This window comes from Crinia signifera, chromosome 6 (genome assembly GCF_055691185.1).
Source record: "Crinia signifera chromosome 6, ASM5569118v1, whole genome shotgun sequence".
Taxonomy (NCBI): Eukaryota; Metazoa; Chordata; class Amphibia; order Anura; family Myobatrachidae; genus Crinia; species Crinia signifera.
Genome location: NC_139222.1, coordinates 250,552,762 through 250,569,777, shown reverse-complemented (window position 1 = coordinate 250,569,777; position 17,016 = coordinate 250,552,762). Strand labels below are relative to the sequence as shown.

Here is a 17,016-nt window from a genome sequence, read left to right as displayed (position 1 = left end):
ACCAATACAGGGAATCTTTAACGGACTGTGGCAGTCTGATTCGACGTTCTAATGGTACTTGATTTTTGGTGTATTGCAGAAGATGCCACTGCAATGCCCTCATATTCCACCTGGCCCAAGGAATAACCTCTACTGTCTATGCCATCATCCCTAGTAAACTCATCGATATTCTGAGCGACACTTCCATCCTCTTGTACCTTGCAAACCAGCTGCTGAATCCTCTCGCATCTTTGCTCCGTTAGTAATATTCCAGATTTCCCTGTGTCTATGACTATACCTAAAAACTGCATTCTTTGTGTGGGGACCAGATGGCTCCTCCCAATTGACCAACCAGCCATGGTCTTTGAGAAATTGAATAACAACCTCTGTTGCGGCGACAGCTTTGCTTTCTGATCATGCAGAGATTAGTAGATCGTCCAGATAGGCCCATATCGTGACCCCTCGCTGTCTTAAACATTCCATTTATACTACCAGAACCTTCGTAAACACTTTTGGTGAGGACGTGAGTTCAAATGGAGAATTGAAAATGGCTTCTTCCCACACAGAACCTTAAGTACTTTCTGTCTTAATAGGGACATGAAAAGAAGCGTCTTTTAGGTCTATGGAAATGAGATAATCGTTCCTTCTTAGACCCATCAGAATGGACTTGGCTGCTTCCATGTGAAACCTTTATTTCCAAATCTGCCATTCAGATACCTTAAGTCTAGGATGGTCCTCCAGAACTTTTCTTTATGCCAAATAGACATGAATAGATACCTAGACCTTTCTCTGCTTCTGGAACCACTTCAACTGCTCCTGAGTCTACTAAGTCCTTTATGCTTAACTTTAAAGCTTATCTCTCTGCCCCTGGGCTGGGGAGCCTTGAAACTAAAAAAATTCCCCTTCTGGGTTTTCAGAGAATTTCCAAAACGATAACCGTGGAGACCACCTCAAACACGCATTTGTCCCAAACAGTCTGCTCCCACTTTTCAGCAAACTTCAGCAGCCTCCCTGCTACTGGCACGGGATATAGATTGTCACTGTTTTTGGGTGCCTCGTTTAACAGATTGGCGAAAAAAACGCTCTGGATGTGCCAGACGTGTATCTCTCCCGAAATGGCCTGCCAGGCCTATATGACCTAGCTTGTCTAAAGCTTTGCCCCGGGAAATAATTTGCCGCTCTTCCTCTTCTATCTTGTCTTACAGATTTGCCCCCAGACATTCTCTGTATCATCTGGTCCAGTTTACTCCGAAAAACAAAATTTCCTTCAAATGGGAGAGTGGTGAGTTTGTTCTTTGAGTGGGAGTCTGCTGCCCAGGACTTGAGCCACAGGGTTCTCCTTGCCACCACTCCTGAAGTCAAAGAGTTAGCCGAATAATCCAGCACGTCTAGTGAGGCTTCGCAGATATAATCTACTGCCAAATGTATTTGAGCCAAATTTTTACTTATCTGCTCTCTGGCCACTTTCTCTTGAAGATCTTCCTGCAAAGAGGCACACCAAATTCTAAGTGCTCTAGCTGAGGAAGCAATAGCAACTCCTGATTTCATGGAAACCGAGCTGGAGATGTATAGTCTCTTCAATACACTCTCCATACGCTTGTCCATGGCCTCTTTTAGTGAGGCACCATCCTCCAAGGGAATGGTCATCCTGCTGCATCAATTTTGGGAATATTACACCACTTAAGGAATTCTTGGTCATCAATAGGGTACATGTGATCCAATCACTTGGTTGAGCCAATCCATTTATCTGCATTAGCCCATTCTTTAGTCAAAATTTCCTTCACCACTTTATGGACAGGGAAACCTCTACCCTTCTTAGACCGATCTTCAAATAGGGGATCATACTCAGACTTTATAGGTTGCTTGTAATTCAAGGTTTTATAAAGATCTTTAAGAACAACTTCCATGAGCTCCAAATTAAAGAGATGCTCTTCCTCAACCAGTTCACCTGATTCCACACTAGAAACATAGGAGCCTTCCTTGTCTGAGCCTACCTCCTTGGCATCAAAATCTACATCATACTGTACTCCAAACTCGTCTGTGACCTAGACCTCTTGTAAGACTGAAAACTCTTCCTTTGTGACAAAATTCCTCATCATCCATGCCATAAGTTCAGTAAATTGTGATGAAATGCCAGCAGTAGTAGTGGACTCCAACACAATCTTGACAAAAGGGATTCATCTCCCACAAAGGATTTATCACAGGCCAGACATGTTTTAGCTGTCTTTTTCTTGGCTTTCTTCTTAGTAGCAGAAGGCACACTACAATAAACAAGAGAACTGCTAACTATCTGAACTAAATAAAACTAAAAAGCAGTCCTCAACTGAGGACTTACCTGGGCAGCCATACTGTTGCTTTTTGAGAGGTATCCTCCATGACCACCGGCAATAGGAACCAACCACTGCTGTTAACACAGACCAGCACTGCCAGCGCCTGTAACACCGGCCACGCGCATTTATATAGGGCACTTCCGCCCTTTGGAACGCACGCCGCTGTGGAACACACAGTGCACCCCACTCTGCGCCGGAAAAAAGAGTGAGCGGCATGCCATAGCCGTGCGCCCGCCCACCTTCCATCACCCAGAACTAGGAACAGGATAGACACACGCTACCCTCTGTGAGCGCCATGCGGCTGCACGGACGCCGCCGCTGGACACTCACCGGCACTCAGCCAAAACGGGAGGGGGACGCCACAGACCGGAATGGGGTTTTACTCCATATCCACGCCACCGGCAAGGACTTCCATCAGGGATATAGGCACCGCCATCCCTCACTGCCCAGGATCAGCAGCAAGGCATACTGGTATGGAAAAAAAAACAACTTACACTCCTTTTTTACAAGGAGACAGAAAAAAGACTAGTGTCAAAGGGGAGGAGCTGGCTCATATAGGGGAGTGAGAAGAGAGGGCGAGTCCTAGGGAAAAACTACCTGTCAACTATACAAGGCAGGGAGGGATGAACCCATTGTGTGGTTGCCATGAAGTAGGAAGAAGAAAAAATTATGATATTTTCCATAAACATTACAGGTCATTATGAAGAATACAAATGTCTGCTTGGCAATTTTTACACCTATTTTGATCAATTTACTTGGCACTCAAAGGGTTAATACAGGATTTTACGTTTGAAAATAAACCATTGCATATACAAAAAAGAAGCAAATACAAGCACATAAGAAAATTAGGTGCAATATCGAGCACACAAAACATATTACTTACTCTATTTACACAGAACTGGTATGGACATGAAACATTAGTATTTTATTTATTTATTTATGCATGCATGTACAGTATGTATGTCATTTGATACAACCAACATATATAAAACTTGCAAGCTATTGCCTTTGATGTAGTACAGCCCAATAACCATGGTTCTTGGTTGTTAGACTTTTGCAGCCGTCTTTTTCAGGGAAATCATCCTGATTATTATTAACACTTTTTATGTAGCGCCTGAAAATTATGAACAGCTTTACAGAGAATAAAGGATCATTCACATCAGGTGTTCTATATGAAAGGTTTTATTTCTGGCAAGGGCTTTTTAAAAAAAAAAAAAAAGTTATTAAAGCAATTCATAGCTCTGTGATCTTTATATAAGATTCTGACTGCCTGCAAGCTGAATATATTGTGACCAATTATATTTGAATTGTTAATTTTGAAGACTCTGCATACACTATGTTATACAGGTTGAGTATCCCTTATCCAAAAAGCTAGGGACCAGAAGAATTTTGGATAATGGATTATTCCTTATTTTGGAATAATTTATATTTGAATGATGTATAAACACATCAAACACATGAACCACACACAAATATATTTTATTTGTGCATGTAACAAGGTTTTAAAAAATGAAACAAAGTTTGTGTACTCTCAGACACTGAATGTGAATGCCAAGCAATCATGTCCTTGCACATATTTAGTGCCAGTTACATGTTATTTCCTCAGTAGTGCCAGTTACAGATGTAGCCAGTAGGTTTTCAGCAAAAAAATTAAAATAAAAGGTTCATTTTGGAGACTATGGTTTTCGGAATAACATGTATAACTGATATTTGGATAAGGGATACTCAACCTGTACTTACAGATGCCATCTTGTGATATGCAGACATCCAAATTGTTGGTAGATATAACTAAGTACTGTTAACTAAGTTCACTAAAACTATGTACATGGCCCATTATATTATTTCTGCCCCAGAAAAAAGGAGGAGGAGCCTCCGACAATGCTGCACACTGATGTCTGCCATTCGCAGTGACATAAACTTGGTCAGATGAGCATAGAACAAGGATCTACTGCTGTTTTGTCATCCGCAACTTTATTTAAATATGACAAACATGGATGAAAACATTTTGTGCCAATCAAAATACCTGTTGAAGGCTCTGTGTCCTGGAGACCAGTCTCCTCGCAATTGTTCATGCTCTGAGGGAAAGGGACAAAAAACATTAGATTCCTCCTGCTGTATACACCACAAGGGTTACTTGGACCAGTGCTTTTTAATATCTTTACTGGTGATATTGCAAATGGAATTGAGGGTAAAATGTGCCTTTTTGCAGATAATACAAAGGTTTTCAACAGGGTAGACACACCAGGAGGGGTAAAACAAATGATTGATGATATAGGTAGATTAGAGTAATGGTCAAGAGCATGGCAACTACAGTTTAATGCCAAAAAATGCGAAATCATGCACTTGGGTCTCAAAAACCCAAAGACGAAATATAGTATAAATGGCACTATAATGGAAACTACTGAGGAAGAGGGGGATCTAGGTGTCACTATTTCAGGGGACTTAAAGGCAGGTAGGCAATGTAACAAAGCAATGATGAAGGCAAGTCAGATGCTTGGCTGCATAGGGAGAGGTATCAGCAGTAGAAAGAAAGAAAGAAGTAATAATGCCACTGTATAGATCATTGGTACGACCTCATCTAGAGTATTGTGTTCAGTTCTGGAGGCCAAATCTCAAGAAGGATATAAATACATTACAGACTGTACAAAGAAGTGCAACTAAAATGGTGCATGGCCTACATCACAAAACTTACCGACTAAAAGATCTTTCTATGTATAGTTTAAAGCAGAGAAGGGAAAGGGGGGACATGATAGAAACTTTCAAATATATCAAGGGTTTTAACAAGGCACAGGTGGGAGACATTCTTCACAGGAAGAGGAGCAGCAGGACATGCACTGAAACTAGAGGGAGGAAGATTCAGGGGAAATTTGAGGAAGAATTACTTCACAGAAAGAGTAGTAGATAAGTGGAATAGCCTCCCATCAGAGGTGGTAGAGGCAAATACAGTAGTACAATTTAAACATGCTTGGGATAGGCATATTGATATCCTTAAAAAAAAAATAAGGATCAAATATGGTTTGAGGTAACATGTTTAAAAATGGGGCAGACTAGATGGGCCAAGTGGTTCTTATCTGCCATCAAATTCTATGTTTCTATGTCACAGTTTTAAGTACTATACTTTTATGTTAAGATTCCTTGCAGATCTGATCTTATCAACTACCTACGCGTCAATGTCCTTTACCTGATCTGCAAAACTGATTAAGTGTTCCCAAATGTTCCTGCTGTCCAGATTCTTTTGGTCTAGATACTTTCTGCAAATCTGAAATCAGAAGAAAAACAAAAACCCCACAATCTTAGTAAGTAATGTGCCAAGGATCACATAGACCAGGTAAAAAGTTAAAAGCAGCACTTTTCTTTTCCAGCAGCAGTTTGGACATTCACAGGTACTCCAGCAGTAACAGGTTACTGCATTCTCTATTGCAGTCAAAGTAACAATCTAGGTAACAATTACAAGGCTTCTATCGTAATTTCAGATCCTCAACCTATCACCTGGGCAGCTAGACCACAGTCAGGAGCATCTGACAATTTTTAAAAGGCAGGTTACAGGTGCCACCAATCAACTCTACTGCAGTATTTCTGAGCTGCAACCAAAACTTGGACTGGATCCGTTTAACTGCGGTAGTGTGCTAAAACAGGGAAAACTTGCTAACCATTTTTCTGAACATTACCCCTATTCTGTGCTGTTGGGTACTACAGCAGTAGGATGCATCCACTACTTTATGGGAGTATCTAAGGCTTCCAAATCTGCCTTAGGGCTAGTTTCCAGCAGTGACAGCCGGAGGGTAGCTTTAGCCAGTGCTAGTCTTCAGCAGAGACAGCCAGAAGGTGGCCTTAGCCAGGGCTAGTTTCCAGCAGCGACAGCCAGAGGGCAGCCTTATCCAGGGCTAGTTTCCAGCAGCGACAGCCAGAGGGCAGCCTTACCCAGGGCTAGTTTCCAGCAGCGACAGCCAGAAGGCGGCCTTAGCCAGGGCTAGTTTCGAGCAGCGACAGCCGGAGGGCAACCTTAGCCAAGGCTAGTTTTCAGCAGCGACAGCCAGAGGGCAGCCTTAGTTTCCAGCAGCGACAGCCAGAGGGCGGCCTTAGCCAGGGCTAGTTTTCAGCAGCGACAGCCAGAGGGTGGCCTTAGCCAGGGCTAGTTTCCAGCAGCGACAGCCAGAGGGCGGTCTTAGCCAAGGCTAGTTCCCAGAAGCGACAGCCAGAGGGCGGTCTTAGCCAGGGCTAGTTTCCATCAGTGGCAGCCGGAGGGAGGCCTTAACCAGGGCTAATCAAGGGGTAGATTACTATAGCTTCTAAAAATGAAAATATGTTGTGTTTTAAATAGGAACCAATCAGATTCTAGCTGTCATTTCTCTGGTACATCCCAGCAAACGATTGACAGAATCTGAATGGTTGCTAGGTGAAATACCACGAGTTTTCAGACTTTTTAGTACATTAACCCCAAGTGAGAGCTTACTATAGCAGCTGCAGCTCCAAACCACTTTACATGTACTCTGTCATTACCCTCCTCTCCAAGAGCAACGCTGGATGCTCAAGGGACATGTTATAATTTTGGAACGGCCATCTGGTTTATGTGTTTCTCCCAAAAGGAGACTGACATTCTATACCATCAAGTCTGCCAGTGGCAGGGATTGCTAGGTTTACTGACATATGTGCATATACTACATGCCCTGTCCATTGTCATGTTATCCATACTACTAAACAAAAAATAACTAAAAAGCCAAAAGACGACTTTTTGGATTACACAGGTAATAGACCTTCCGTGCACAATATATATTGTAGGCTTTTTTTATTGGAAGGTTTTTTTTGGCACTGGATGGTTGAAGGAAAAAGGAGCCATACATTATGACTATTGTATATTACACTTTCTTTCAAACTATAATCTCTCTTTCATGTGGAGTGAACAAGGAAAAATTGGGGTTTTGCTGCGCTCAATAATAATTGTACATTTAAAGTTTAAAATTTGGTTATTTTATTATCATGATCTAATATTAGGATTAAACAAGCATACTTTTTGGAAATAAATATTTAACATAAAAACAACATGTAATTAAGAAACAACATGAATAAAAAACAATGGTGTCTATTTTAATGGTTATTAAAGTCTGTCTGTTGTACAGCGAAATGAGTCGGTGGAGAGGTTCGGACTTCTCTTTCACACCCAGTGACCCTGACCCAATCATCCTGCTGACCATCTATAAAAACACCTTCCTGGAAAGACCCATGGCGGACAAACTATTACATCACCCGCTTTTCACCTAAAATTGTGGACGCCATCCAGTCATTACTACCAACTGGTTCAAGGGAGACCGGTACATCCAGCCTGCTGATATCATACAGCGAACTACCATCTCACCGGAGGCAAGCTACCTCACCAGCAACATCATGGCATTCCACCATTCCCTCACATCAGTTATTTGAAGGGTCCACATCAAAATACCAGAACTGGTACCCAATTGGACTTTATAAAAGGAGCAAAGGTCAGAGGTCATGGGTGACTATAATAACCATTAAAATACGCACCACCATTTTTTATTCATGTTTCTTAATTACAGGTTATTTTTAGGTTAAATATTTATTTCCAAAAAGCATGCTTGTTTAATCTAACATTAGATCATTATAATAAAATAACCACATTTTAAACTTTAAAAGTACAATTATTATTGAGCACAGCCAACCCCCCCCCCTTTTTCTTGTTTTCTGTATATTGTTTAAGGGAGTGACTCCCCTGATTTGATTGCTGCAGCTATTCTGTAAATCAGTCTCATTCTAGACTAGCACCCTTCCTCTGATAATTTTATATCATAACTTACCATTGCTTTCATGTGGAGTGGGATGGGATGGGGGGGGTGTTCGAGTTATACTCCGTTCCTATAATAGGCTCAACTCACTCCCACACCAAGTCGGACTTTCTGCCAGCCTTACCATAACATCTTCAGACATTCACTCAATACTCCCATCTCACCAAAGTCTATGATCCCTATTTCTGAATGATTATCTCTCACCCCCAGGCTCTCTCTTCTACCCAATGTATTTATCCTGTTAGTACTCACAAGCAGGGCCCTCCTTCCTCCTGTACTATTGGCCTAATTCAGACTCTATCGCAAAGCAGATTTTCTCTCAAAATGGACAAAACCATGCTGCACTGCAGTCGGGGCAGATGTAACATGTGTAGAGAGAGTTAAGGTGGATTGAGTCAATTTATCTGACAAAATCTGATGTGCCTGATGTGTAGGACACAATACACAATCCCGTGCCATTGGGTATAACCAAGAGATTTAAGAGATTGATCCTCCTGCACATAGGATAAATCTCGAGTCAATCAGGTCCAACTTGTTGAACAATAAGTTGGACAAGTGTAAGGGGGCCTTTAGATTTGTGTGAGTTATTTAGATTCAGACTGAGATATACAAGTGTCACATAAATTAATCAGTAGTCTTTCCAAATGGTTTTAGCATATGACACTGTGAATTAGGTGCAAAAATTAAACAAAAACCACAAGCAGTCACTGAGAAGGGACGTAACTGCAGCAGTAATGTAACAGCTATACATTCCCACAATGGCAAACATAAGTTAGCTCAGTTTGCTTGTTTTCACAGCCCGCAGTGCACACAGCTACAGGTGATACCGATCCGAACACTACTCATTCCTGCTGGTGCATAAGTGGACGGGAACAGGGAATTCGCTTAGAGGCAATGCACGGGGGAAACGGTCATTTGGTCGACAAGCATTAGGTCGACATGCTGAAAGGTTGACATGGGTCTAGGTCGCCACAAGCATTAGGTCGACATGGGCAAGGTCGACAGTCAAAAGGTCGACATGGGGTTTTTTCACTGTTTTCGGAGCCGACATGTGCTGGCTGGCGGTATTTCATGCACTACCATCCACTAGGGTGTGGTGGGAGATTAAAATAGTGCCTGTGAGCCATGCGAGGGGACGGAGTGCTACGATTCAGTGTCCATGTCGACTGTGTCGACATTCAGGGGAAAAAACTGTGAAAACCCCCGTCGACCTTTTGACTGTCGACCGTGCCCACATCAACCTAATGCTTGTGTCGACCGAATGACCTGTCGACCTAGTGGTGTGGACCAACTTATGGTCGACCAAATGTTCCACACCCATGCTCAGGAAGGGCATCCTGCTGGAACAGATGCCTATTGTGCGTCCACATAAAGACTTCTGATGGCTCATTTACAAGAGTAGAGTTGGTGCAAGTGCAGAGTGGTGACGATTACAGGAAACTACATGTACGGAGTGTGCTCCATCTGCAACTCAGAAACTGTATGTCCGCATTTATTTGTATGCACGCAATGTATGCCCAATATTAAGAGATAGCAGACTACAATATTATTAACACATTACACATAGAAATGCAGTCATCACTAAGAATACATTTGCTTTTACAACCCCAACATCATTTAGAGAAGGCTTAAGCTGGGTACACATTAGACGACTTGCATACTATGCAATGAAATCAACACTTTCCCTTGAACTCCCTGATAAAACACTGTAGTGCACACACTGTGCAACCTTGCATAAGATACAGTTATTGGCCACCTCCAGGAGTATGCGGTCATTAACAATACATTCAGATCTTCCTGCATGTTCAAAGGATCAGTAGAACAGAAACGACCAGGAGGAAGGTGCATTGGCATCGTGATAGAGCGTACACACTGGATGATTTACACGATTTGTCGTTCGGAACTCGTTGGAATCGTCCACATCGTTGAAAAGGTCATCTAATGTGTATTTATTTATTACCAGATATTTATATAGTGCACACATATTCCACTGTGTTTTACAAGGAATATAATACAATATATATCTAAAAACTTTTCAGTGTTCGCTTCTCTGACTACTACCTCTTAATTACAATTGTCAGTTGGGAGTTCCGCAAGGCTCAGTTTTAGGTCCTCTGCTTTTCTCAATATATACCTCTTCTCTTGCCAAACTAATCAGCTCTTTTGGATTTCAGTATCACTTAGAATTGAGTATCATCCGCTTATATCTATCAACCCCAGAGTTGTCACCAGTGGTCTTGGGCCGAGTCTCTGAATGCCTCTCATTCCCACCAGCTAAGACCAGTTACCATTCTGATATCTCCATCACTGTTGACAACTCGACAATCTACCCTACCCCACAAGCTCGTTGCCTAAAGGTTCATCCTCAACTCTTAACTGTCCTTTGTTCCCCACATTTAATCGGTCACCAAATCATGTTACACGCATCTAAAAAACATATCCAAAATACGACCCAATCTCACACAAGACACTACTAAATCTCTTATCCATGCACTCATTATATCCCGCATTGATTATTGCAATAGTCTCCTAACTGGTCTTCCCAAGAACAGACTCTCACCACTGCAATCCATTTTAAATGCTGCTGCTAGGCTGATCTTCCAAGCAAGACGCTCATCGTCTGTATACTTTGGAGCAGAGAAGGGAAAGGGGGGACCATATATATCAAGGGCTTTAACAAGGTAGAGGTGGGAGACATTCTTCACAGGAAAAGGAGCAGCAGAACACGAGGACATGCACTGACACTAGAGGGAGGAAGATTCAGGGGAAATTTGAGGAAGAATTACTTCACAGAAAGAGTAGTAGATAAGTGGAATAGCCTCCCATCAGAGGTGGTAGAGGCAAATACAGTAGTATAATTTAAACAGGCTTGGGATAGGCATATTGATATCCTTACAAAAAAATAAGGATCAAATATGGTTTGAGGTAACATGTTTAAAAAAAAGGGGCAGACTAGATGGGACAAGTGGTTCTTATCTGCCATCAAATTCTATGTTTCTATGCTGATCCGCTCTGCCAGTTCCTACATTGGTTACCTGTGTTTTACCGTATTCAATATAAAACACTTCTACTTGCATATAAATCTATTAACCATACTGCACCAGCATATATCTCTTTCCTTATCACAAAATATCATCCATCTCGACCACTACGCTCTACACAAGATCTGCGTCTCTCTTCTGCACGGATCACTAGCTCCCATTCACTATTATAGGACTTTCATCGGGCTGCTTCCATCCTATGGAATGCCCTTCCACGCACAATAAGACTCTCCACTAGCCTCCAAACTTTCAGGCGTTCCCTGAAAACTCACCTCTTCAGGCAAGCCTATAATATTTAAGTTCTATACGCATAACCCTCTGAGGCACTTATGTATTATATAGCTTCCCTTCTGGACCTACAAGCTATGCTATTACTGGTGCCTGTCCTTGTGTTTCCCTCCTATGCCCCTATAGATTGTAAGCCTGCAGCAGGGCTCTCTTACCTCCAAGTCTGTCTGCGCTATATAAGAAACTGTAAATAAATCTAGATTCCCTCCCACATGTACACGCACACACATTTATTCTAGGGTTAATTTTGTTGGGAGACCATTAACCTACCAGTATATTTTTGGATTGTGGGAAGAAACCAGAGTACCCGGAGTAAACCCACCCAAGCATGGGGAGAATATACAAACTCCACAGAGTTATAGCCATGGTGGGAATCAAACCCCCGACCTCAGTGCTGTGAGGCAGTAATGCTAACCACTACACCGTCCGTGCTGCCCATGTATCTGAGCAAGAGCAGCCTGTGGCTCTCCAGTGGCTGCAGAAAGACAGATGAAATGTAACATGTGACTTTACCTGCAGAACCTCCGCTAAACTTGGCCTCTCATCCGCATCTCTTTTTGCCATCTGCAGGAACAAGCGCTTAAGCTTCTTAGGCAGAGCTAGCTTGTGATTTGCAGGGAAATTGAACTTAGCGGCTGACCATAAAATAGCTGCGATCCCATAAACACAGGTCTGTAAAATGAAAACAAGAATGTATTAAAATCTGCAGACAAAGGGGGACATTTAGCAAAACACAGAGAGAGAGAGAGAGAGAGAGAGAGAGAGAGAGAGAGAGAGAGAGAGAGAGAGAGAGAGAGAGAGAGAGAGAGAGAGAGAGAGAGAGAGAGAGAGAGACAGAGACAGAAAGAGAGATAATAATTTTGCACATTGTGTTTGAAAAAATGGCAGTTTCACGGTTATAACACCCTCTATATGTCAGCATATAAACAGAGAACTGTATTTTAAAACTGTTACAAGCTATTGGCTGAAGTCACAATCAACTGTTTTTCATTCCAGCTCTAGCGCAGCTGTTGCTAACGGTATTAAATATTGTGCTGCGTTGGCTTCGCCCCATTGGAGGCCCACCGCGCACTGGTTATTTTAAACCTAAACTTCACCGGCAGACTGGAAACCTCGTTCATGTCAGGAAACCTGTACGGTCTCTATGGATACTAGAAGCAGCTGCGGAGGGGAGAGATAAACCTGTGTGCCAGATGTTGCTGCACAACTCTGTGCTGCTTCTACTTACAGGAAACCCTCACATTCTGCCGTAATTAGTACATGCTCTATTAAAGACTAGATACAACAAGTTTAATTTTAGAACATGTAAATTAAATGTTACTGGATTTGTGCAGCGTTTCATTAGAAGCATAAATATGATGCGTGGTATCAGGATGGGTTTTAGCAGATGTTAGACATGTTGTTATGATGTATTGCACTCTTATGGACACAGGGGAGAGCCCAACTAGGTAGGAGAAGCTTGCGGTCCCTACTAGTGCTCGACTCGCACATTTTTGTTCACGGTCAAAAATATGCCCCATGTACGCAAGGTTGCAAGCTTGGCACGACTTAGTTATGTCACAGCATGGTGCGTCTAGAAGGGCTGTTTAATGCACAAGGATGCCAGATGTATGTGGACACATCTATCGTTTGTTATTCTATGCTCATCTCAACATCACAAGGGCATGGAAAAGTACAGGGACAGGAACAGAAAGTTTATGAAGATAGGTACAGTAGACCATTATGTTGACATTCATGAGAATGCTGACAGTGACCATGTCTACGCAGATGTTATGTCGACATGATGAACTCTCAAATAAACTGTCCTAGTGGCGTGTTATGTTCTCCTCGTGGCTACACTGTCTTCACTTCACTGTCTCAACAATTTGGGCGGCGACGTCTCAGCAGCAGCACTCCGGTGATCATGCTATCCCTTTCCCTAATCCTTTTATGATCGAGTAACCTTTTATTTTCACCACTTCCAAAACTCCCAGTACACTCAGGTGTTTTTCTAGGGTCAGGAATAAATAACTGCAGTAATACAACAAAATCTGAAAATTAAACGATCCAACAAATGAATACCGTAAAATAGATGTGAGGGATGTTTCCATTGTATCAATGGGGTGGAGAAATAAATCATGTATTTTACCTTCTCCGTTCCAACGTCATCTCCATCAGGGCCGTATTCAGGGGGGACACAAAATGCATCATAAGGCTCTGTAGGGGAAAAAATAAAGAAAGAGTAAAACATTTCTTTAGATTTAGGAAAGCTTAAACCACAGTGGATAGTACAACAGACACATTGTAATGTTAGGCCTAGCTGGGGTGCATGGTAAATAAACATTAATAAGTAGCAGGAGTTCCATTTATATAGGTAGTTTATGTGGCTCTTTTGTCGGACCATATCAGAGCAATGACCGCACGATATAACAGAGCTTTACCTTGGTTGCACAGTATTGTAACGGCAATAATTATTAAGGCATAAAGGTCAGGTAGCTGCATGTAATATTATATATGTATTGGCATACAATCAAAAGTGCACATTCCCGCTGCCAGGCAAAGTAAATCACCAATCAGTACATGGAGACAACCCTAGTGTCCGCAACATGTACACAGACATACACACTACTACTCCAATTATATATTTTACTAGAAACATTAAAATACAGTCCATAAAACACAAATAATAGCAAGAACACACCCCAAGAATCCAGAGACAACACTTTCCACTAGCACAGTGCTGCCAAAACAACATCACTCAATACCAGAGCGGATTAAGGTCAGACCAGTGATCGAGGGGGGGGGGGGGGTTAGCTTTAGGCACTAGGGGGGGGGGGGGGGGGGTTCTGCAGGGAGGGTGGGTTAGGCACTTAGAGGGGTTAGGTTTAAGAGGTGGGGTGTGGAGGAAGGATAGGCACTAGCAGGGAGGGGTGGGTTGTGGGGTGTGAGATTCCCTACTTTGGAGTGTGGGCATCTGTAATTTTACAGCCAGCATCTTAATTGTCGGTCATCCACATCTATCCTTTCCCCTGAACATGCACCCAGGATTTATAGACACTGTACTGAGTGACAGAGGGAGAGGGTCAGGTAGGAGAGGATCAGGTAGGCTGTTCATTCATTTTCTGAGCCCTGTTTTTCATTCAAATGTATGTATGTATGTATGTATGTATGTATGTATGTATGTATGTATGTATGTCAGGTGTTGAAGCTAAATGTGGAAACACCAGGTATGGGTGTTTTGTAGGTCACATATGAGTCCATCACAGAAGACTAATCAGATGGTATGGGCATGAGGCTGTGCATAACATTGCAGGCCCAGAGAATGGGAGTCTACAGTGTGGTAATATGCACTGCATAGGAGGCTGTGCAGTGTAAAGATTCTATTACATACAATAGATGAAGTGATGGACAGATACCAATAAGAATGTTTCTGGGGCAGAGGAACGTCAGAGTGTGAGTATACTGTGGGAATAAAAGGCTGTCGGATACCTGAGCAGGGAATGTGACCGTGAAGCATTGCGAGAGGACGGCTCTCCATGTTGTATGCTTATATGACTGTGCCATTGCTTGCCTCCACTTGTCTCCTGCACCACCCTCTGCCTGACACAGGGAGAAATATGAGCAAGTGTCCGACATGTAATAGTTATTGGGGTCGCTAATCGTGGACCACCACAAATGACAGGGAAAATGACATCCGTTTAACAATGCACGCATCAACATTCATCCTGACTAGACGCCATTAGGGGTGGAGCTTATTTCTACTGTTATGTGAAGATTAATCCGTGTGCGCTTATAGACCCGGCCAACCTTTGGCTCTGCAGCTGTTGTGACACTACACATCCCAGTATGCTTTGCCACAGTTTTAAACACTCCCTAACAGCCATCCAAACTTTAGCAAGGCATGCTGGTATTTGTGGTTTCACAACAGCTGGGGAGCCACATGTTAGCAGGGCTTGCTTTAGAGGATAGACAGTCACTAAGTCAACATGCATTAGGTTGACCGGGTCAAAAAAAATTTTGGGTGTCATTTTGTATGTGAAACTATATCGAAGCACCCTCACAGTCTAGATTTATTTGCCAGGCTTTGAGCAGGTTTCCAGCCCCAATTCAAGTTCACGTGGATAGTAAATCAAGTAAAAGATGGAAAAACATATAAAAAAAAACTTGCGTTGACAGTTTGTACCTGCCGACCTTTGACCTATTGACGTATTGACCAAATGGATGTCAACTATATGGGGGTCAACCTAGATACCATCAACCTATACATTAGAATCCAATTAATCAAAGCTTGAAGAGCGATAAACTGCCAACCAATCAGCTCTTGTCATTTATAAACCGCAGCCGTAACATGACAGAAGCGGATTGGCTTGGACTTTTTCTCTCCAAGCTTGACAAATAGTCCCAATAATATCAACCGCAGCTAAATGTATCATCTTACCTCCATTCTGAGGAGTAACAATCAGAACCTCTCCACACTGATCAATAAGCACAGATTCTAGACATAAGATCGCTGCAAAAAAACAAAATGGGAACAGTTTAGTTTTTCAGACCTAATGAATTCTTCTCAGAGGAGTGTTCTGCAGAGGATGAAGTGGGCAGCAGAAGGGGTTTTGGTCTAATGTAGAGTTCGGATCTATACCAGCAAAATAGCGCTAATTTGATTCTGGAAAAAGCATGTAGTGAAGCAAAGATTATACCAACTATTCAGTGAGACAAGTGTAAGGCCCCTATACATTAGGCCGACTTGTACCAAGGAAAAGTTGTACCCGATTTCCCCAGAGCTCCCCCGGCAGAGCTCACTAAGTTTTGGCACTTGATGTGCCATTTTTTTTTTTCACATGTAATCCCAGGCAGCTGCAGGCGGAGGCAGCAGAATTTAAAAATCCTATTCAAAAGACTGGGTGGCCACTCTCTCAGCCAATAAGAGGACGCCCTGTATTTTAAATAGGATTCTTCAATTCTCGTTGCTGCCCGCCGCACCTTATGCATCACATCACGGGTGCTTAGCACCCGTGTTGTGCCGCTGATGGCTGCACATAACATTTAACTTATGTGTAGACCGTCCAACCTCAGACTCCGATGCGCACGGGCCTGAACATCGGATGCGATCGGATGTCATACACTTGCGATTTCGGCCGGTTTCACCCAATTTCTCAGCCCAATCCGCCGGAACCAGGTGAAATCTGGCCCAATCGTTTTCATATACACGTTATACAGTACACACAGCATTAAATAAAGTTTGTATGTACGGAACCATTAAAGATGTCACTATCTCAGTCACACTCAAAAAATAACATTCTGTATTTCAAAATATTACGTATTTTGTATATGGGAAACAAAACCTGTAACGTATTCCTCTACAAATGGGAAACACCCAATAGAATTATGCACCACAACAATTGCAGTCTTGGCCATAACAGCTTTAACTGGAATTATATTACCACATTTGCACATAAAACACACACAAAAAAAAAACGATTTTCTGAATTAAGAAACATAGTTAAAACTGATCTGCTTTGGTTACAACCAGATGCATTCACAGAGAATTCAGAAAGACACATTACGCTGATAAAGCGTTACATTTATCATCCAGAAGCCCCT

At 42.4% G+C, this 17,016-nt stretch overlaps 1 protein-coding gene across 3 annotated transcripts in view; it reads right to left on the bottom strand.

Moving 5' to 3' along the window:
- The window catches only part of KNDC1 (kinase non-catalytic C-lobe domain containing 1), a 121,363-nt gene that overhangs the window by 52,721 nt on the left and 51,626 nt on the right, over positions 1-17,016 (bottom strand). For all 3 annotated transcript variants that reach the window (XM_083149307.1, XM_083149309.1, XM_083149308.1), the window contains exons 8-12: positions 15,854-15,925; positions 13,565-13,632; positions 11,950-12,108; positions 5,491-5,568; positions 4,333-4,384 (exon numbers count right to left, since the gene is read on the bottom strand). In XM_083149307.1, coding sequence (XP_083005433.1) covers positions 4,333-4,384; positions 5,491-5,568; positions 11,950-12,108; positions 13,565-13,632; positions 15,854-15,925 — 429 coding nt within the window. The remainder of the gene's footprint in view (positions 1-4,332; positions 4,385-5,490; positions 5,569-11,949; positions 12,109-13,564; positions 13,633-15,853; positions 15,926-17,016) is intronic.